At 42.3% G+C, this 21827-nt stretch overlaps 1 protein-coding gene across 3 annotated transcripts in view; it reads left to right on the top strand.

Moving 5' to 3' along the window:
* TMEM154 (transmembrane protein 154) overlaps window positions 1–21524 on the top strand; it is a 46382-nt gene extending 24858 nt beyond the window's left edge. For 2 of the 3 annotated variants that reach the window (XM_027117193.1, XM_027117195.1), the window contains exons 4-7: window positions 4424–4451; window positions 5625–5710; window positions 7748–7808; window positions 18365–21524. In XM_027117193.1, coding sequence (XP_026972994.1) covers window positions 4424–4451; window positions 5625–5710; window positions 7748–7808; window positions 18365–18380 — 191 coding nt within the window. In that variant the 3' untranslated portion in view covers window positions 18381–21524. The remainder of the gene's footprint in view (window positions 1–4423; window positions 4452–5624; window positions 5711–7747; window positions 7809–18364) is intronic. The other variant, XM_027117194.1, reaches the window with a different exon arrangement.
* The last annotated feature ends 303 nt before the right edge of the window (window positions 21525–21827 follow it).

Genomic DNA, 21827 nt, shown 5'->3' with positions numbered 1-21827 from the left:
CAAAATTAATCACCACCTCTTGACTGTTCACACTTATTGTGCACAGTATTTACACTGGCATAAGTTGGTGACTTGCCTTTTTTTGGTCTCTCTTTCTTACGAGGTTATGTTCTCTTTAAGGTCCGAGAGAACTAAGAACTTGTCTTATTTATCTTGTTGAATAGTGTGGCGAGGACAGACTTTGGAATACTCTGCCTAGTTGGCTTTTGCCTTTCCTAGCTCTATGACCTCTGCTTCAGTTTCCTCATCTGTCAAATGGGCAAACTCAGCACCTACCTCATAGAGTTGTTGCGTGAATTAAGTGGATTCATCTGTTTAAAGCACTTAGAAAAAACAGTACCCAGCATATTGTGTCAGCTAATTATTATTATCCCTTTTATCTAACGGAATGCCTAGCCCAACACATATATTAGCTGCTCAATAAATGTGTTGCAGGAATGAGTTGATGAAAGAACGTGAGAACGTTTTTTAGAGAACACTCATTCTCAGAGGTAAAAGTAAATGTGCACATTATTCTTAATACAAATTGGCATATCGTTTTTACTTTAAATATGCCTCACTTTAAGAAAACACAAATGGAAAACTTAGAATTTCAAAGCAACTGCTCATCACCAAAGTTTTTGGTAAGAGCGCTTTATTGGAATATTTTCTTTTACTTGCCACTCCTTTAATATAGATTCAGATGGTTAACTGATGACTCTCTCTTCAGACAGACTGACAGAGAAAATGTTCACAACCACTGCCCACTGAAGTCCCCCCGTTCATATTTAGCATTATAATGCAAGTCAATAAAAGGAGAATATATTTAAATTAACGGAATTTGATTTAAATATATTTTTAATTTATTTTTCCAGGAAAAATAAAACTGTCATACTGCGTCAGACCAGCATTTTGCTTGGAAAGTTCCCAAAGGAATGTTTTGTGGGAGGGCATGGGTGATGTCTCAGGTTAGGAATAGACACGTTGTTTCTGTCCTCAGGTGAATAGAGCCTGCTCTATTCTTCCACACCAAGAAATGTCTTTAAATTTGACAACTGGGGAGCACTTGGCCAATATTTGTAGAAAGAACACTTCACCTGTTTGGAAATTACCTTTTTTCTTTGGGCCTGTCCGTTCCTTGTCCAGGAAAGGGAAGGCTGTGTAGTGACTTAATGTGCTATTGTCCTTTTCCCTAGACTTGCAGGCATTAGATTTGCAGTTGTTATTATTTAACATTTATTAGGTGTCCTGATGTGCTGCATCTCTGGGAAAGAGCTGCAGGGGAAACAGCTGGCAGTAAAGCATCCCTTTAAACAGGCTTTAACTACAGGACACCTGGCTGGGCTCAAGCTCCAGAAAGACTCTCTCGCTCACTGTTCAGCACAGAAACCAGATAAGAGAGCCGGTGTCCTGCTGGGTCCCCCGTCCCCACCTCTACCCTGCAATCCTACCGTCAAGTGCACCCGGGAGTCTAGCCGGCAGGGGGCTTCGTGGGGCTAAGTGGGTGTCAGGGGGGAACTGAAGGAGGCGAAGGGAGTGTGGAGGCCGACAGGAAGTGGCAGGGCTGTGGGAGGGAAAATGGAATCAAGTGCGGGTCGTGGGTTGTGTGAGACCTGCGTCTGCCTCCCGGTGCAGAAGGAGTAGGTGGCTATTAATAAAGAGACAGAAGCCAGGTGGAGTGGAGCGGGCAGGGCCTGATCGCTGAGGACGGGTAATTGGTCTCCCTCCCAGTTTAATGCTCGGCTCCTGGGCGCTCTCCCAGATGTTTTCCCGTTGCCATGGCGACTGGGGCAGGGGTAATGGCTGTGGAGCAGGGGAGACGAGGCCACAGGAGGCTCTTTGCTCTCTTTGAATACTGATTACAGGAGCTTCGCGTTTGGTGCATCTGGAGCACTTTTGTAATGGGTTTTTAAACTTTTCTATCATCCGCATGCAGGGCTAGCTTTGACTCACCGCGAAGCCTGCGGGCACCCAGATTAGAAAGATAAATCCCCGCCCCCCCCACGGTGGGGCTGTAAGGGGTTATTAAGCAGGGAAAGAGGGAGGGGAAGGCGGGAGGGACAAAACAGGGGCATTTTTATGGGTCACCTGTAAGGGAGGTTCAGCTGTATAGGGGCTTTATTTATAGTAAAATCCCTTAAGGAAATAGCCTGTACATTTTAGATGAAAAATGCATGGATATAAAATGAGATGAACATACTCCCCTTTCCCCAGCTGAAGTGTCTGAGGAGTCAGGCACCTGCAGGAAGCTTCAGATTCCTACCGAGAGGCAGGAGGACACAACCTACAGCCCCTCGAAGGGAAGCAGTGATGGCATGAAACTGACATCTGTGCCCAACTTTCCTGGGTTAGCTGTGCCATTAAAGCTTGCCAACCCACAGGAAATTACAGCAGCTCCCGGCTGCCAGGAACTCAGTTCCAGGTGCCTGCTGGTTGTGTTCCCTCGCTGAGGACCTGCACCTCTGCCTGCCAGACAAAGGCGGCCTCTGATGGCTAAGGATCGAGACCATTTGACTATTCAGTGGACCTCTACAAAGTGGTTTGCTTCCCAGTGGTTTTCACATCATAGAAGGTGCAGTGGGGCTGTGCTATCCACTCGCTGGCCATCATTGCCTCGTTTCTCTGGGTGCATTGGTTCCCCTGCCAAACAAAAGAGAGTCTGGGCCCTGGGCTCTAATTCTTGCCCGTGTTCATCTGGAGTCTGGTCAGCATTCAAGCCATTTTGCAAACTGTTAACCTGACTCACTTCAACTAACAGCAACAAAAAGCAGGCTTGTTGGAAGTTTCACTATTATGAGCATGTTAAATCCAAAACATTGGGCACGAATTTAACCCCAGGGCTGGACAATCCAGGTTAAGACCTATTCATTTATTCTATAAATATTTACGGGGTGTTTGTCAGGTACCGTGCAAGCTGGATGGGGTAGGGCTGGGGGATGCCACCATGAACAAGGCAGACATGATCCCTGCCCTTTGGCAGCTATGGTCTAGTGGGAGTGACAGACAAAAAAGAGTTAAACAGAGAAACTGATCAATGACAAATTGTGGCAGACACTATGGAGGAGCACACGAGGATCTGAGCTGGGAAGCAGTAGGAAAGATGGGCCTTACTTCAGACAGAGGAGGTAGGGGAGGCCTCTCTGAGCAAAGAGTATAAGCTGATGTAACTGGGAAAAGGGCTCGAGTGCCCAGGGTGCAGGAAGCCAGGCTCTGAAAGAGCAAAGGAAACCAGAGTTTGCAGCAAAGGAAGGATTTATTGCAGGGCGCCAAGCAAGGGGGTGGGAGACAAGCCTCAGATCCAGTCCAACTTGATCACTGAGTTAGGGGTGTTTTTAAAGAAGAACAAAGAAGCTGAGATTAATCATCGTCTTGTGACATTTCTTTTTCTTTCTTTTTTTTTTTTTTTTTTTTTTTGTGGTACGCGGGCCTCTCACTGTTGTGGCCTCTCCCGTTGTGGAGCACAGGCTCCGGATGCGCAGGCTCAGCGGCCATGGCTCACGGGCCCAGCCGCTCCGCGGCATGTGGGATCTTGCCGGACCGGGGCACGAACCTGTGTCCCCTGCATCGTCAGGCAGACTCTCAACCACTGCGCCACCAGGGAAGCCCTCTGTGACATTTCTTAATCGTGATTCTGGGAGTCAGGACGTTTCTGGTTTACGATTCTCTGACGAGGTGGTCCATGGCTGGGGGTCTGTGAGCACCACTTGCCCTGGAGAAACAACCTGAGTTTGTGCTTTAATGATGAGATCTACAACAGCAATTTTAGTACATTAACGATGTTATCGATAACAGCAGTTTTAGTCATCTGACTCTGGTTGGTTAGTGTTTAGTTAGCACAGGACTGAGGTCAGAGGGAACAAGCAGGGGAATGAAGATTTGGATAGAGAGATTAATCATAAACTTGGTAGGGGACCTTCTGTTTTAGGGGGGACTTGGTTTCACTGAGACCAGAAGGTTGTAAGAGATCCACCCACACAAAGAGCAGGGCGAGAGGAGAGTTCCAGGGGGAGCCGGTGATTGATAACCCACGTCCTACTCCGGGACAAAGGGACAGTGTGTTGCAAGGAGATGAGACAGCAGTGGTTTGAACTGGCACATCTGGGGGCCCAGGAACAAGCCCTCTTTTCAACTCCTCCTTTCTCCATCTTACCACTGTTTTCCTCTTCCTATGGATAAAAATAGTCAAGAGGGATGGACATCCACTGTGAAGTGAGCGCTCTCAGAGGGCCACCAGATCTAAAAGAACAGATTTCACGTGGATGGGACCTCATTTCAATATGGCAGTCTGCCCTTGTTTGACATAGAGGTTAACTACTGCTCCTTTCAAAACGTTATCTACTTGAAGTAATTTCCTCTCTTTGTAGAGGAGATTTCAGCTGTTGGAAATAAAAAGTTGTTACACACACTGAAAGTTAACACGACTTTTATATTTACTCTCTTTTAGATGACCTGGGAAGTGAAAACATGAAACTGTAAGTTCCCCACTGCCTCCAGTCCAGCTCGGGATGGGCCAGGATGTCGGGGGATGAACAAATTAGAGAGCCGGCTTTTCAACAGTTTTGGGTTTGACACCCCTTCCGGGGACCTTTGGCTTCCCCAGCCCCAGGAGGATGTGCCCGAGTGCCCACACCTCACCCCAGGGGAGATCTGAGAGGAGGGCAAGGTCCTTTGTTCAGAAAAGAACTTTTTTTCTGACTGCTACTGATTCCAAATACATTGTTGGTTGAGTATGCTGACGCTGGGTGTATTTCAAGGACATCCGTTCATTTATTCTGATTAAAAATTTTATCTCCAGGGAAGAGACTTTAGCTGGTTATTAAGGGAGGGGAGCCCTGGTAGAAGCCTGAGGTTTGTATGTTGAGAAGCAGTGCGTGGTGGGGAGAGGGGGTGAGAAGAGGAATGGAGGTGGCGGGAGGGGGTGGAGGAGAGAGAGGAAGAGAGGATGACACCGGAGGAGTGGCCTGGGGCGATGTCACCACCACCTCTTGCCCCCCCCCGCCCCCCCCCCCCCCCACCCCCGGTTATTTGGACACTAGCCTGGCTTCCTCTGCAGGGTGGCGCCTACGCAGCGCAGCGGTCAGAGCAGGTGGTCCCCTCCCCCAACCCCACCTACATTAACCTGGGCTTCTCCCCTGAACTGTGCGCTGAGCCCCGGCTAGGGAGGACGGTGGATTTTTTAGCACAAGGGCTCCATTTCTTCAAGGCAGGAAAGCCTGGGAATGGAAGGGCGAGGTGATGAAAGTAGGCTGTTGACCGTGGCCTCTGGACCTGGAGCACTGATCAAAACCCCCAAAGAAAGGGAAGTGAAATTGAGCAAGGCTAAAATGCTAAATGTGGCAACTCCCCGGAGGAGTCTCGGGCTTGGTACCTTCCGGAGGAGCAGAGTCTCCTGGGCTGCCTTTCAGCCCATCATCAGTAATGGATGACGGTTTATTTTCGTTTTTGCCTTTTTTCCTATTGGAGTTCGGTCCTCTTGAATAGGGCAAACCCCCAGCCTACCCTGGAGTGTAAGACACCGAATCAAGTTCGTCTTCCTCACAGCCAACGGTCAACATCCTAGGCGCTCCTCAAACGAAATTCAGCACATCACACATGTTGGTTTTGGTTTTGTTTTTTCCAACAAGCTCTTTATTTTCTCTCTCCAGCCCTATTTTTGAGGAAGACACACCCTCTGTGATGGAAATAGAAATGGAAGAGCTTGATAAGTGGATGAACAGCATGAATAGAAACGGTATGTGGTGTGGAATAACCTAAGGTGGGTTTTTTTGTGCTCTGTGGTAAGAGAAGGCTGCCCCCAATTTGTAACTATGCCATGAGTCCTAGAGGGACCCTGTGAGCCCACCCACATTACATCTGGCACATGCACGAAGTAAGCAGGGTGTCTGACCATCCTTAAATATGCGGTTTAATTATTGCATCAATGGTTGCTACTCTTTTGTATTTTTTTTTTTTTTTTTTTTTTTGGTACGCGGGCCTCTCACTGTTGTGGCCTCTCCCGTTGCGGAGCACAGGCTCCGCGGCCATGGCTCATGGGCCCAGCCGCTCTGCGGCATGCGGGATCTTGCCGGACCGGGGCACAAACCCACGTCCCCTACATCGGCAGGCGGACTCTCAACCACCGCGCCACCAGGGAAGCCCTCTTTTGTATTTTTGCACAAGTTTTTCAAATGGTCTTTTTCTTCTTGAAAATGATCTTATTTTCGAGCAAGGAAATCTCTTGAAACCAAACTATCTGGAAAAAGTTACCATCTGGCATTATCTGATATATTATAGAATCTAGAGATCTGTGATTTTAATCTGTATATAAATATAAAACTTTATCAAATATGGTTTACATAGATCTGTCTGTCTAGTAGGCACTAGCCATATATGTCTATTTAACTTAAAATTTAAAAAATTAAATGAAATTTAAAATTTTGTTCCTTACTCATTCCAGCCACATTTTGAGGGCTCAGTAGCCACCTGTGGCTAACAGCTATTATATCAGACAGTGCAAATCTAGAACACTGTAGAAAGTTCTACTGGACAGCACTAATAGAGATAGTAATATAAATATCCAATTATAACTTAGTTTCCAATTGATATCTGGCAGTAATTGTAGTATATGTCCCTTACTTTTCATTAAATCAACATTTAGATGTAAAAATGATGACAGCTGTTTTTTCTATTTTTGATTCCTTTAAAAAATCAATAAATTATTTTAATGCTCATGCTAAACTACTACAACCTACTATTTATATGATCCTATCACTTGTATTTTTAACATTTATCTTAAAGAAAATACCCTGGGAGCTGTCAGATTCAACAATCTACAATGGAGTTCTCAAATCCAGAGGCTTGGTGTTAGAATTTTTGTACCAGAGGCTATCAAGATGAGCTTTCCAGAAGATGAGAACCATTTAACTAAATTGTACAATTTTGAACAGTTTTTCATAGTCCAATATTGAGGGAAGAATGGTTCTATAAAGCATTTGAGGATGGAGTGGGTCATTGAGATAGTCCTTAAAGTAGTTTCATTTTGTTGTTTTTAGTTTATAAAAATAATATACGTACACAGTAGAATTTGGAAAATGCAAAAAAAAAAAAAAAAAAAAAGTGTTCCACCACCCAGAACCAATCTCTCTTAATATTTTGGTGTATTTCCTTTTGTGACTCAGATAATTGTAATATAAAATCATGATCCTGTTACACTCACTAAAACCAGAAATCTGGAAGAAGGCATTTCCATTTGACAGCTAAAGCAGAGAGTGGCTTTGACACATAGGTGATAGATCCAGTGGATTTCTCCCCCCCTTGGAAACAGCAGTCGTGTAATATGAGAGAATTCTGATGACTTTAACAAGGTCGACTGTTCCCTACTTTACCTGCTTCTTTCCTGTTGTGCCTCCAGACTGAAATCATTCTGCAGACACATCAGGACCTTGGGTGAAGCCGTTTTATTCCTGTGTCTACTCTGATCCATGCAGATTCTAGCCTTTGGAGCCCCAGTGGTGTTCCTCAGGGACTGAATAACCAAGCAGTGATGAATTGTGCCCTTTCCAACGGGGCCAGAGGCACGTTGAAGTCTTGTATCTGTGCTGTTAGTGCTTTTTCCATTTCAAGAGCCTTGCCGTCATTAATCTTTTAACCTCTGAAACTCCCTGGTGAGGCCATTTCTGCACAACTAACCATACAGATCAGAGAAATGTGATACTCAACTGCACGAGTTTTGTAGATAAAAAACAGAATTTTAGTGACTAACAATGAGCTTGCTTTTATTCTGTCCTAGCCAACTATGAGTGTTTACCTACTTTAGAGGAAGAAAAGGAACCAAACCACAGCAACCCAAGGTACTTCTAATTTCTACCACAGATTATATATGGTTGGGAGGGGGAGATTGGAGACCACAGTTGAGGACTTTTGCTCACCTTCTCTGTGCCTATAAATTTCTTTTTAAGATTTCTTTATTATTCATTTATTTATTTTATTATTTTTGGCCGCATCGGGTCTTAGTTGCTGGCACACGGGCTCTTTGTTGTGGTACGCGGGCTTCTCTCTAGTTGTGGTGTGCGGGTTTTCTCTTCTGTAGTTCAGGGCGCCAGCTCAGTAGTTGTGGCGTGCGGGCTTAGCTACCCCGCGACATGTGGGATCTTAGTTCCCTGACCAGGGATGGAACCCATATCCCCTGCATTGGAAGGTGGATTCTTTACCACTGGACCACCAGGAAAGTCCCTGTGCCTATAAATTTTATGTGACAGTTTTCATGGGTGTATGGAGAAACGAAAGTGTGAGTTATGGAAAATAGAAAGGTACAAATTAAATATCCTAGTGACTCTTTATCTTTAGAAATAAATTAGTAGTGACATTTTTTTGCCCTTCTGAAGAGACACTGTTGAGTCGGCTTCTGTTTTAGTCCTAAAACTTTCTGATTATGACAAACTGTAGGTTTGTTGACCTTGGATGAGTAGATGTTTGGTAAGGAAAACAGATGGAGGTGACAATCTCAAAGGGGTAACTGTAAACAAGAGTGAGTAAAATGAACATAAACAAAACAAAAGAAAACCCCGCCTGAATTGGATTGTTATATGAGAGAAATTAAATGAGAATTTTTTAAAAACCCCTACTCCATTCTACCACTAGGTGGCTCTGCTTAATAGAAAATTTTAGCGCACTGGGGCCTGTGCGTCCTTTAGCCTTCCACAGTCTTGTTTAAATTATATTATCTTTTGTGAGGATAGAAATTACCGTGTCTGGGTGTTTTTGATCAGAGAATCCTTTGGTCAGGACCTGGGACATGCTCGCAGGAAATAGGTTTGATGATTCAGTAAGTCAGGGACTTGCTCCACAGAGCACTGTTGTGATTTGGGGGGCACAGAATTGCTGATGGGGTGACTCCGAGATGACCGACGAGTAGGGAACTTGACTGAGCCTGTAACTGAGATATTACACTTCTGTCGGAATAAACAGAAGACATTTTCAAAGCAGGATAAAGACCACCCACCGTCTCTCCTTCCAGGTTACCCAGAGGCCCTGCACCTTAAGTCCCCTTAAATGTTTCCAGAGCGCAGTCACTTGTCACAAGCAGTTCCTGAAGCCAGAGCGATGCAAGGAAAGACTGATTATTAGACAGTGATTGGGGCAGTCAGATGTTTGTCTTCCAGACCCTTGTTCTGCTTCCTCCCCTAAGCCTTACCTGAGAAGTCGTGCCACCATAATCTTACTGAGGTGAGCCTCCGCTCTGATGCAGGATATGCACCTTATTGTAGATGTCAGTCATTGTTACCTCTGCGGGTACTTGCATGTTAGAATTCACCACTGGTTCAGAAAAGAGTCTATCCTATTTAAAGGAGATATCAGACATTAACAAGAAGATGAAAGAAAAAAAAGAATGCTCGTGGGAGTATCACAGAGGACATTACGAAGGAATTATTTCCTTTGCATTTTTACCTAAAAATGAACATCTGTGTGTGTCCAGTTTAGGGCTCAGATCACCCCCCAAAACCTTATAAATATCTTATTACTGCATCTCTGATGTGCACCCTCAAAAGATGTGAGATGTCATTGGTTTTTATATACCTGCCTCTTGTTCCTTGAAATTATTGGCAACATAGAAGAAGCTTAACGTTAGAGAATTGTATGGTGGTAAAAGCTTCTTAGAAATCATGTTTTTGAAATACCGAGAGGCTGGTCTCTGAAGTAAGCTCTACCACATTTCCGCTTCTAAGGCAAAAAGACTTAACCTATTCGGAGAGCTGCTTCATGCTAAATTATTGATTTTAAAGGGAATGTCTACATTCCTCTGTTGGTCTGGTTTTAATTCACAGGACAACTGTCAAGCTGTCACCTCATTCCCTCTTGATGAAGCCAGGACCAGGGTTATAGAACCAAGAGTGGCAAGTCCCCAGTCTTTGGTTGTGATGACACTGTCTGATTACTTCAAAGGGTATCATGATATTGCAGAGCAAATTTAATTTTTATTCACTAAAAACTCAGAAAAGTACAAAGCACTTAGAACAAATCCTGGTACAAAATTAACTCTCAATAAGTATTAGTTATTTTTAATTATTATAAAAAGTTAGAATTGATATACATAAACTTATTGCCTTTTGGGTGAATGAGCCTGTGTCCTAAGGTCCAGGCACATCTAGTATGTGGAGCATTCTTTTTGCTCCTGGTTTCCCTGGGGACTTCTTTTTGGAGCTTACCAATCCTGAGAAATTATGAATTTGTTTCATCCCCTAGTAATGATCTGGAGCCTTTAGGTTCCCCATCCATTACCAGCGTAGGTAATATGCTGGTGATTTCAGAATAGTCCTCTCAGCCGTCCGGAATTTTTGAAAGGGTATATAGTTTGGATTATCTTGTAGTTTGGATAATCTTTTCTGTTGTGATTTTATTTACATTTCTTTCTCTTATTGTCTTAATTACATTGATAATTGATGAAACATTTACTTTGAACCTTGAATCCAGGACAGATAGAAGATTTTTTTTCTGAAACCTTGTGAATCATTAGAGATCCAGGTGGTGAGTGCAATGGTCACTGGGCTTAGAATCAGAAGACTGGTTTCAAGACGCGACTTGGATGATCATTTATTCTTTGTACTAAGACAAGTCACCTTAACTCTGTAAGCTTCAGTTTCCTCATCTTGTAAAATGGATATAATGCCACCTGTCCTTCTAGTTTCACAGGATCCCAAGAGAGAAAAAAACTTTGTAAGTTTTAAAGCACCACACAAATGAAATGAATTCTTTTATGCTCTGGCAATAATTCTCCCCATCCTCTCCAACTGACTTTTTTTTTTTTTTTAAAGATTTTCTATTTTAGAGCAGTTTTAGATTCACAGCAAAATCGAGCAGAAAGTACATAGAAGTCCCCCATATCCCTGACTCCCACATGCACAACCCTCTCCGCTGTTGACACCCCCCACCATAGCGGGACCTTCGTTACAATCGGTTAACCTATTTTGACACATCATTACGTCCAAAGTTCCCCAGTGGTTTTGACCTCTGTGAATCATCCTTCCTCTACCGTCTAAGCAGTATACGGGTGACTCTAATGCTTCAGAAAGTATATAACAGTCACTGCAGGTTGAACTTAGTGGAAAACACACTTCCCCATCCTGCTTGGACTAGCAGGAGGATGGGGAACTAAGACTTCTGGAATCCATTTACTTCTTGATGCTAGAAAGACACTGTGACATAGAGCCTCTGTTATCCATAAAGTCCACTCTGATCCTGGGACAAACGAGGTGATCCGGTCACCATCCTACACTTAATGCACTACACTGTGTGCAGACTTCAACCCTTCACCTTCTCTTGTTCAGGTCCATAATCTCAGGTCTTTCCGGACTTTACCCACACATCCCATTAGCCAGCAGTTCCTCATTACTTTGTCTTGTCCTCACTGAGTGGACATTTTCCTTGAGCTGTGGAATCTGAAATTTAGCACAGGATTTTAATAAGGGCCAGGGATGTACAAAGTACCATGGGAAGTTTAAAGTATGGTTTTCATGTTTTCAAAAAAATCAGTGGGAAAAGACAGCAAAGGAATGGTGGGGGAAGGGGAATTCTATATCCTTATTTCCCACCTTAGCATTTTTCCCTATAATTCGTACATGTTATGTGCCAGGCAACGTATGGGGTACCGGGAACAGTGTCAGTGGAACAGTGTCCAAGGGGTGGGCAGGGTGGAGCTGAGGTCTGCCCTAGAGTTGAAGAGAATTTCATCACCGACATTGTTCAGCCTTGCCAGCGTGTGTTGATAACAAAAAACAGATCCATTGAGTTGGTTTTATTATTGTTTAAATTGTCTTGAAAGAATTCACTCCTTTATTGTCTACCCCCATCCTTACAATACCTTCTCTAATGCCACTCGACAGTGGCAAAAACAAGATGGAATTCCTTTCATCTTGGTGCTTAAAGTCTGGGCAGTCTCTTCCTTCTTCCTGAGGCCTTTATAACTAGACAATTTCCTGAAAGCGTGATGTTTCTGCCTCTGCAAGCTTAGGTGAATAACCACAGAAAAGGAATTGCAAATATTAGCCAAGCGCACGTCTTCTTTCCCTTTATGCCTGTTGGCCACAGTGATGATTTTATGTTGAGTAACAGCATTGGGAAAGATTGGGGGAGAATTAGATTTCATCCAAGTTAATTTATAAATTTGAAAGTACAGTAATAACAACAATAATAAGACACTTATTCTAGATACCAGATACCTAGCTACTACTACCTAGGAAATTAACCAAGTCAAAGAAGGTAAGTAACAGTATACCTGTTCTGCTTTTGTAATAATTCCATTGTTCTTTTTTTTTTTTTTTTTAAGAATCTCGGGTGTGAGACTCAGACACCAATGTATTTTTATTAATTTATTTATTTTTGCTGTGTTGGGTTTTCGTTTCTGTGCGAGGGCTTTCTCTGGTTGTGACAAGCAGGGGCCACTCTTCATCGCGGTGCGCGGGCCTCTCACTATCGCGGCATCTCTTGTTGCGGAGCACAGGCTCCAGACGCGCAGGCTCAGTAATTGTGGCTTACGGGCCTAGTTGCTCCGCGGCATGTGGGATCCTCCCAGACCAGGGCTCGAACCCATGTCCCCTGCATCAGCAGGCAGATTCTCAACTAATGCGCCACCAGGGAAGCCCTCCATTGTTCATTTTATGATTCATGTCTGAGCTCAATATTATAAAAATGTATCACTTTAGTATTTTTCAGGAAAATGCAGGTTAGCTTAATAGAGAATTTTTTGAATTTCTCCCTGTTTCTTCCCTTCTCTTTGTGTTTTTTTGGAGAAAGTATGATCGTCAGTGTAATTTTTCAAATATACTTATTGAGTGCCTAATATGTGCCTGGCATTGTCCACATCATGCCAGGACAACCAGCTAAAAATGAAACAATCCATCTGAGTAAACCTGGAAATCAGAGAGGTTAAGTGATTTGTCCAAGTTTGCATAGCAAGTTTTTGATGAAGCTCAATCTAGAGAAGAGTTTAAAATTGGATTTTCATTTTCTTTGACTAATTAGTTAAAATAAAAGAGATATTCCATAAATGAAAAGACAAATTAGAAACTTTTAAAAAGAACCCTTAGTAGCAAGAAAGCCATCCACCATGAGGCCAACTATGAAAGTCTTCGGTGGCTGATGCAGTGCAGACATTGACGAGACTGAACCATGAATTGCAAGAAAACAGCAGTTTTGTGTGAACCGTTCTGGCCTCTCCACTCCAGTAAATCTCTGTGGCCGCTTCCAATTACTTTATGAGTTTCCTTCCTCTTTTTCTCTCCAGTCCCTCTAGTCATTTAAAAGTCAACAAGTATTAAATATTAAGTATATTAAGTGCCAACTGATTTCCCTCAAATCCGAGCTAAGTATCATGAGGGATACAAAGTAACAGTTTATAATCCTGCAGGATGCTAACCTCAAATGACATGGTTAACATGTAGGGGTGTGTGTATATGTGTGTGTCTATGCCTGTCTGTGGTGGGTGAGAGAAGATGCACTAAATTCAATACACCACAGCCTCGTTTGAATACTAGCCCAGATTGTGTCTACACCGTGGGCATGATCTATGTGTCTTGGACCAATTCTGGGCCTGGCTCTGAGGGCAGCCAGATTCTCGTCTCTATAATTCCACCTGGGCAGGCCTCTTACGGGAAGGAGAAGGGACGTTCTATTGATGACATGGAAGAGAGCATGATCTAACTGTTCCGTGACTTTGTGCTAAACTGAACTTTGCCCTCCTCCCCAAACCAAGTTAGAGACCATCATAATTAGAGAAAGGTTTAGCATAGGTTTATTACATCTTGGGAGGCAGGCAACATTAGCTGTGGTCAGAAAGAGGGATTGTTACAAGGTAAACTGGTCAGAAGGACAAAGATGGCTTATCTGATCCTGACTGCAACCAAGGGGCAGTTATGAAACCAGGTGTTACAATTGCACCTCCTCATTTAACTGGTGGCGTTCCACTTAAATGCTTTCTTAAAAATCATCAGATGATGCTTTTTAATCAATTCAATTGGTTTTTTAGGTTTGGAGGCTTGTTACTATACAGCTTTTTGGAAAGCTACCCCACATTCTTAAAATATCTACATATAACCCTCTGAGAAAAATCACTCACTCATGCTGCTGTCACAGATAAGTGACCAAAGCCGTAAGAATTAACATCAAGGCAAACAACAGAGGTTTGAAGCGGGATCACTGATTTTATTTGTTGCAATTCTGTGGCAGTTTGCCAATATATTTTTAACAGGGAATTCTAGCATTTGCCAGAGCTGGAAACATCAGGGCTGATTCGATCATTTCACAGAGATGATAAATAGCCACAAAGATAGCAGGGAACACATCTAACTCAAAAAAGGAATGAGCGTGAGGGAGAATAATGCCTCCAGGCTCGGGCATGGGTGGGGAGCCAGGTTCCGGGTTGCTGACTTACTAACAGGCACGTTGGCCATCACACCACCGGTGAAAATCGCGTGTGAGAGTTGCGACACTAGGAATGACCTGCTGACCCACTGCTGAAGCAACTTGTACCCACACTGGGACTGTCTCTGGTGTGGCGGGCCTGGCACGTTGTCAGTGGCCAGATCTATAAGCACATAAGTTCCACACGTATCATGCATGAGGTCCTGTGCTCTTTGATGCTTTAAATGAATGGGTTCTGGTTGGTGGGCAGTGTCACACTCTAAGCCTTCATAATGTTTGTAGAGTGTTCTAAACAAACCGCATTGAGGTTACACTGTCCTCAGAAACTGAAAGTTTGTTTTGGAAGATGGTTTCTTAAAGGCTGTGGATATTTGAAGCAATGTTCAAGCTTGTGTTTAACTGAACATTTACTAGCACAGAATCTAGCAAAATCAGAATGCCCGTTCATGTGTCTGGAGGTCGGGCCCGTGGCATAGAGCTTCGCCTACATTTTCTCATTGATTTTTTTCCAACAGCCTTCTAAGGCACGTGGTATTATTATGCATGTTTTGCAGATGAGATGGGCTAAGAAATGTTAACTTGCTCAAGGTCACACAGCGAGAACGTGGCTGAGCCCTGATTTAAGCTCTGCCCACCTGACCCTGGGCTCAAAAAGCCACCATGAGCACACGCCAGCATTTGGCTCAACCATAGAAGCAGCCCAAGAAGAGAAATACCTAGGCAAAAACTTAATCAAAAAATGTATGGATAATATAAAAAGAAATTGTTCCAATTTTTATGGAGGGACATCAAAGATATAGACAAATGGAGAGAGACGTACTGTGTTTCTGAATGAAAGACTCAACAGTGTGAAAATTATCCTTTTAAATTCAACTTAGTCTTTTAAAGATCCCAATGAGCATTTCATCTGGGAGAATAATTGTGCGCAGATAGGGTAATTCTAAAAGAAAGAAAAAGAACAATTGTGTGTGGGGAGGTGGATTTGCAGGGAACATGCTCCAATAATTAAAACTGTGTATACCCAGAACCAAATAAGTATTACTGGCATAGAATAGTATATTCAAAACAGCCTCAAGTATATGTAAACATTTACTATATTATAAAAGTAGCAATTCATAGCAAGTGGATTATTCAGTAAATAGTCTTAAAACAATTGACTAACATTGGGAGGGAAAATTTAGAACTCGACTTCACACTTTAGATTAAAATAGACTCCGGATAAGTTTATATGTGAAAAAGAAAGAAATAAAATCCAGAAAAATTAAAGATAAATATTATAACTGTAAGGTGAGGTCTGGTTGAAAACATGACACACAGTCAGAAACTGTATCAGAAAAGGATAGACTTAACTACATTAAAAACTCAAATTTTTTATACTTCCAAAAACACAATATAAAATTAGGAGGAAAATGACAAATTGGGGGAAAGTATATGCGATATGTATGATGAACAAGGAATTATTATTAATACATAAATCAATAAAAAGATAATGTCCCATATGGGCAAAGAATATTAATAAGCAGTTTGGCAAAAGAAGAAATTAAAATTACCAACAGAGCTTTGAAAAAAACTTTAGTCTTTCTAGTAACAAAAAAAAGTAACCCAAGAATATGTTAAGGTAAATATTAGATTATTTTCACCTATTGAATTTACAAAAGCTAAAAATAATAATATCCAGTATTAGAATGTTGGCGAAAGGAGATTTCCCTAAAGGAAAGTGTCAAGAGAAGGTAAATTTCTAGGGAAGGGGGGTAATTGGACAATAGGCTGGTCAAGCTTTAAAATTGCATACATTTTAACCTAGCAATTCCTCGTCTAGATATTTATGCAAAGGTAACAACTGGAAGCATGCAAAAATGTAGCAATTTTTATAATAAATAAAAATTATAAATTGGAAATAGCTTAAATGTTTAACAATAAGGATATGCCTAAAAATAATGTTCTTGGTGAGACAATGTGAGACAATGGTGTGCTCTATAGCCAATTAAAAAGATATGGTATATTTATTAGCCAGAAAAGAGGTCTATATATGAATGAGAGTGAGAAAAGCAGATTACAGAACAATATGCATAACATAATTCCATTTTTGTACAAAAAGAATATATATCATTATCACAGAAAAAAGTTTGGAAGAATAAATACCAAAATGTTAACTGTAGTGAGGTTGTTAGTATTTTTATTTGGCTTATTTGTATTTTGTATTTTTTCAACAATGAATATGGATTGGTCTTATAATAATTAACTTTAAAAATCACTTCTATTTTAACTGCTGGACACAGATTAACGTTGTGGACAAACGAGGGATTGTGCCCATTGCTGTACAGCCTTGTATTTTGGTCTGCTTAGAGTAGCTGAAATGTCAAGATAAGGCCACAGAAGGAAAACATGCACTTCAGGGACTTATGCTCCATAGAGATGAACTCCTGGATCTCAGAAATATTATCTTGCTACCACCCAATTTCCAAGAAAGGAAGCCTCCTTGCCCAGTTTAAGAGCTGTTCAGTGTGACTTATGAAACGGGTTGTTACGTTCGTTCTTCAGATAAAGAATGTCTTCATTTGCAGTCAGGTTTCCATTAAATACGTTTTCCTATAGAACTTGTCCTTTTGTCCATGTCTGCTTTCCCCTTTCTTTCCCATTGGTCAGCCTTCCTGGTCACAGCTTCTTCCCCCTGTCTTCACAACACAGACACAGACACACAAACACATACACAATGTCTCTCCTCCTCTTTCTTGGCTAGATCTAGCTAGCTAGCTAGCTGGCTCTCTATCATCTAGCTAGCTAGCTGGCTCTCTATCATCTAGCTAGCTGGCTCTCTATCATCTAGCTAGCTGGCTCTCTATCATCTAGCTAGCTGGCTCTCTATCATCCAGCTAGCTAGCTAGCTCTGTATCATCTAGCTAGCTAGCTAGCTCTCTATCATCTAGCTAGCTAGCTGGCTCTCTATCATCTAGCTAGCTGGCTCTCTATCATCCAGCTAGCTGGCTCTCTATCATCTAGCTAGCTAGCTAGCTCTGTATCATCTAGCTAGCTAGCTAGCTCTCTATCATCTAGCTAGCTAGCTCTCTATCATCTAGCTAGCTAGCTGGCTCTCTATCATCTATCAAGTTGTTTCAGAGACCTTTTGGAAACACCTGGTGTGTCACTGAGCAGGCGAGAACTGAAGTAGGAGTCAGAAAAACATGGTCTATTGCAGCCTCTACAAGCCTCTGAGCTAAGGAGACACCAGGTCCTGTTGATGATCGTCATTCGGGCACTTCCTTGGAAACACAGGTCACTTCAAGTGGAGACATGCTAGAATTTGGGTGAAAGGACACAAAATTTTTAAAAAGTGGGTGGAGGTGCGGGAGGTCAAGTAGTCTGCTTTCCACGAGACTTGGGTGGAGACATGGTCTCACTGGGAAAGAGCTATAGAGCCAGACCTGTGGCTGAGAGAACCAAGTGAGAAACAAAAGCAGAAATTAGCCTGCTAGCATGGTTATGTCCACACACCATGTCCATAATTTATGTCTACTCACACCTGAAGATGCCTGATGATTGAATTCTAAATGACACTGAGAAGGCACTTCCAGATCCTCTGTGCCTGGGGAAAAAATGGGCTTTTGAAAACATGCCAGGACCACAAACCCTTGAGAGAAAATAACATATTGAAATTTTTTTTTTTAAGGAAAAAGAAAAGGCGGTTTGGCTTCTATCCATAGAGAATGGGATCCGATTTCTTTAAAGGGGGAACCCCGACCCCATCTGGTTCTCTCCACATCAGCCCTGGGGAAGATATTACAACTAGAGCTAGGGATTATTTCTTGGCTTTCCTAGATTTCCTCCTCAGGGTTCAGATATAAAATCCAAACTGAACTGACCTTTGTTTCAGAAATTGTAATCTGGACACCGTCGGCTCCCTGACTGCTATGTTATCCTGAGTCACCTCCATAGCCGAGTGACCAGCTCTCAGTAGCTTCTTGGAAATATACTATTGTTCTGTTTTTTGCAGTGACAATGAATCCTGAAACTGAATGGTGCTAATGTTTTCCAAGAGAAAGCAGCCCCGGAGGGAGCCTGCTGGGCCTGCCAGCAGAGGATGAAGAGGATCCGAATTTAATTAATTTCAAATCAATGTAAACACAAGAACCTTTTGCTGTTGCTTCCAGCGCCCACTCTTCCAACGCCCAGTGCATCACCTGTACTTGGAAGAATGCTCGATTGAGAAGTGCTGGGCAAAGGCGTGGCTGCCATCCATCGCGGAGGGTGGAGGAACCATAAGATGCAGTCAGCGCTTATCAGTGGGTGTTTCCTCTGCCCAGCCAACCTCTAGATGACTGTACCATCACCCTGGCCACGCTCTCAAGCCCTTGTTACCTTTCTGCTTCATTCCTCAGGGTACAAATCAGGAAGCTGTCTATGGTTTCCTTCTGGGTCACCTTGCGACCTAGCTAGCTTTGGATAATTTCCTCTCATGAGTTAAGTTCTCTGATAGGTCAATTACATTCAGTGGGAACTTTGCTCAAGGTGAGTTACGTCATGGAATAGACAGCAAACAAAGCAAGTGTTTCAATGTGGACCCCATCCCAGGGGGTGGGTAAGCTCATTTCCACCTGCCATGAGACACAGTGTGAGAGCCCACAGTCCTGAAGGGATGCTGTTTGGGGACGTGTTGACCCTGAGTTGGCCAGGTGAGGGAGGAATGGAATTCTCAGTGAAAGAGCACCTGTTTTCCTTCTCAGAGAAAATCAGCTGCTTGTTCACACTTCCCCACGGCTCATCCCTGCCCTCACCACAACTCCCTCACATGTGATGTATGGATAGACGTGTTCAGCTGGGCCTCCTCTGCCACCTTCTGTGTCTCTGAGATCTTTAAGGTTGTTTGGAACAAAGAGACCAGCAATAGGCTCTGTCTGTGCCCGAGGCAGGTACCCTTCCTCATACTCAGGATCTTTCCTGCCAGCCTGACCAGGGCTCGTGTCCTCAACGCAGCTCCCAGGAGGCCACCACCGGTCATCAGAGATGACATTCTACGTGATATTTGTTGACATCCTCCTGCTAGAAGCAATGGTGCAAAATGCAGAAGGGCCTAGTTATCACTCCCACTCACGTAAAATCAATCACCATTTAATCTTTAATTTTCCAATTCTGACCTTTAAAGCAATCTAGCAAATTAGGAGCCCTCAGCTCTTCCACGGCACCTGATGTTTTATTCCAGGAAAGAAACCAAGAATGAGAACTGTATCTTACTCCCCGCATATAAACGGAGGAGGGGTTGAGGTTCACCAAATATTTGCTGCTGTTATTTGGGGTCTTGTGTTTGAAAGGCTGCCTTAATGCATAACGAAAACAGTCCTTTTTTTTCAGAATCCCTTTAACCAGCACTTGCCTTCTGAACTATGCCCACAACTTTAAAGGCAGAATTCCAAGCCAGGGAGGTCTTTCCACCGCAGTGAAAGATAGAACTATCTGGCTGTGTTTAACCACTGCTCTTATGCCATCCCGGGGTTGCAAAGAGCTTCGGCAAAAGACAGTCTTCATGGTACAGAAGCACAACAGAGCTGTCTGTTGTATTCTCTTCAGCACATCCTGATATGGCATTTTTGTTTTCCTTGCCGTTTTGCATATTCATATTCAACTTGTGGTCCATAGTGACTCTCAAGATATTTATGCCAAAATCGCTACTTTCCAAATCATCGTTTCTGGCTGTTTTGTTACCTTGTTTCTCATCCACATTTTGACTCTGTAAAGAGTCTCTTCTTTCTCTAGGTAGCTAAGAGTTTTGCTGAACTTTTAGGCCCGTAAGCGTCATCCAACCCTATCAAATAATGGACTTTAGCGGTTCAGAGAAGGATAGGAGGTCTTGGAGTCTCACTTTGATGAAGTGATATTTTATGATATGGTACATATATTCTCATTCGGTATTTGAAATGACTTCAAATTCCAGAAGAAGCAAGCTTCAGCAGTATGTCATTGTGTTTATATCTGAAAAATGTACTAACCTCTATAGTTGCATCATGTGCGAAGCACTTTAAAAAAAGAGTTTACTCTGGCAAGATATATGACATTAGTATGAGTCAAAACAGCTAAAGTTCAGTGCTCTGTATCTTTTTATTACTGTCCAGTCAAGAGGCATCATAGATTATGATCATTCCAAGAATTGTATTTAAACCTAATCTTAATTTTTATGTTTCAGATTACTGTTCGTAAAAATCTTAATAATTTGCCCTAATTGGGTAGCCAATCAGAGAAAAATCTGACTTTAGAATATTTTCAAATGTGTAAATTTTATCGTATTTTTGTACATATTAAGTAAGCTAAGTTAGCAACATTGCCTTGTTGAACTCCTCAGGAAACTTGTTGTAATAAATATGTGAAAATCTCAGTCTTAACTCAGCGATGTGACTCTTCTCTCTGGGAAGGTCATTGTCATCCAAACAGCGAACACATAGCATGGATCAATCTTGACATCCATGGGGTGACAGATGCTTCTGATCACCCTTGTAGCTCTAGCAATGTAAACGGGTGCTTTAAAAAATACTTTTGTCTATTCATTTGTTTTGATTGTTTAAACTATCAGTTTTCACCATCTCTGTAAGAAGGCCCTTATGTTGAGTAAACATAAAGTGTACACATTAGTTTCAACTTCTGTCAGAATTAGTACATATTCTGAATATAGTAGAGCAATAAGACATGGCTCACACTGGGGAGACATGGCTGAAATTCTCACTGTGAGGAAAACATTGACATTTTCTACTGAATTAAATTTACACATGCTGCTTTTTCACACTCAGGATGAATTCTGGCCTGTCTATTTAATATCGACAATAGGTGGTCCAGAGTAGCTTCATTCATAGATTACATTTCTTTGCTCTTACAATAACCAAAAGATCACCGTATATTAGTATGGTGTGGAAGTAGTCAAATTGCTTATTAATAATTGCTAAAACCAAACACCCAATTGCCTGAATTATTTATTTTTTTGAACAGCTCTTTCACCTTGCCTTGATACTGTCTTGTCTAGTAGCCAAATTTTATTTTCCTCTTAGTCCTTTTGTAGATATCTGGTGGGGTTTGTATTGTTTTTTGCCCTCTTATCTTTTCTAAATAATACGTCATGTTCATGAGACAGCAATCCATACAATTATATAAAATAAAACTTTTTAAATCACCTCTATGGATACTCTAAGCCCTTTCTGAAATGATATTTTAAGAAGTTAAATTCTTAAACCAAAGTACTTACAGTAACATAAGGACTTTAATCTCATTGCTGTACAAGATTAGAAATATATGTTGAACTGCTTAAGACAACCAAAGGTGGATGGGGTCCTGTGCCAATTGGTCTCCAGGTGCAGAAGGCTCAGTTAATCATCCTCCTTCATTGCCATCATATTATTATCATTGACCTTTGGTAGGTTATAAATAAATAACTAGACTTTTACAAAAAGCGTATTCATCACATTTTTCACTTCTTT

Source organism: Aethalodelphis obliquidens, unplaced genomic scaffold (genome assembly GCF_003676395.1).
Source record: "Aethalodelphis obliquidens isolate GAN/ISIS:26980383/991018 unplaced genomic scaffold, ASM367639v1 scaffold17, whole genome shotgun sequence".
NCBI classification, from domain to species: Eukaryota; Metazoa; Chordata; class Mammalia; order Artiodactyla; family Delphinidae; genus Aethalodelphis; species Aethalodelphis obliquidens.
Note: the sequence above shows the minus strand (reverse complement) of the source record. Positions and strands in the feature narration are given on the sequence as shown.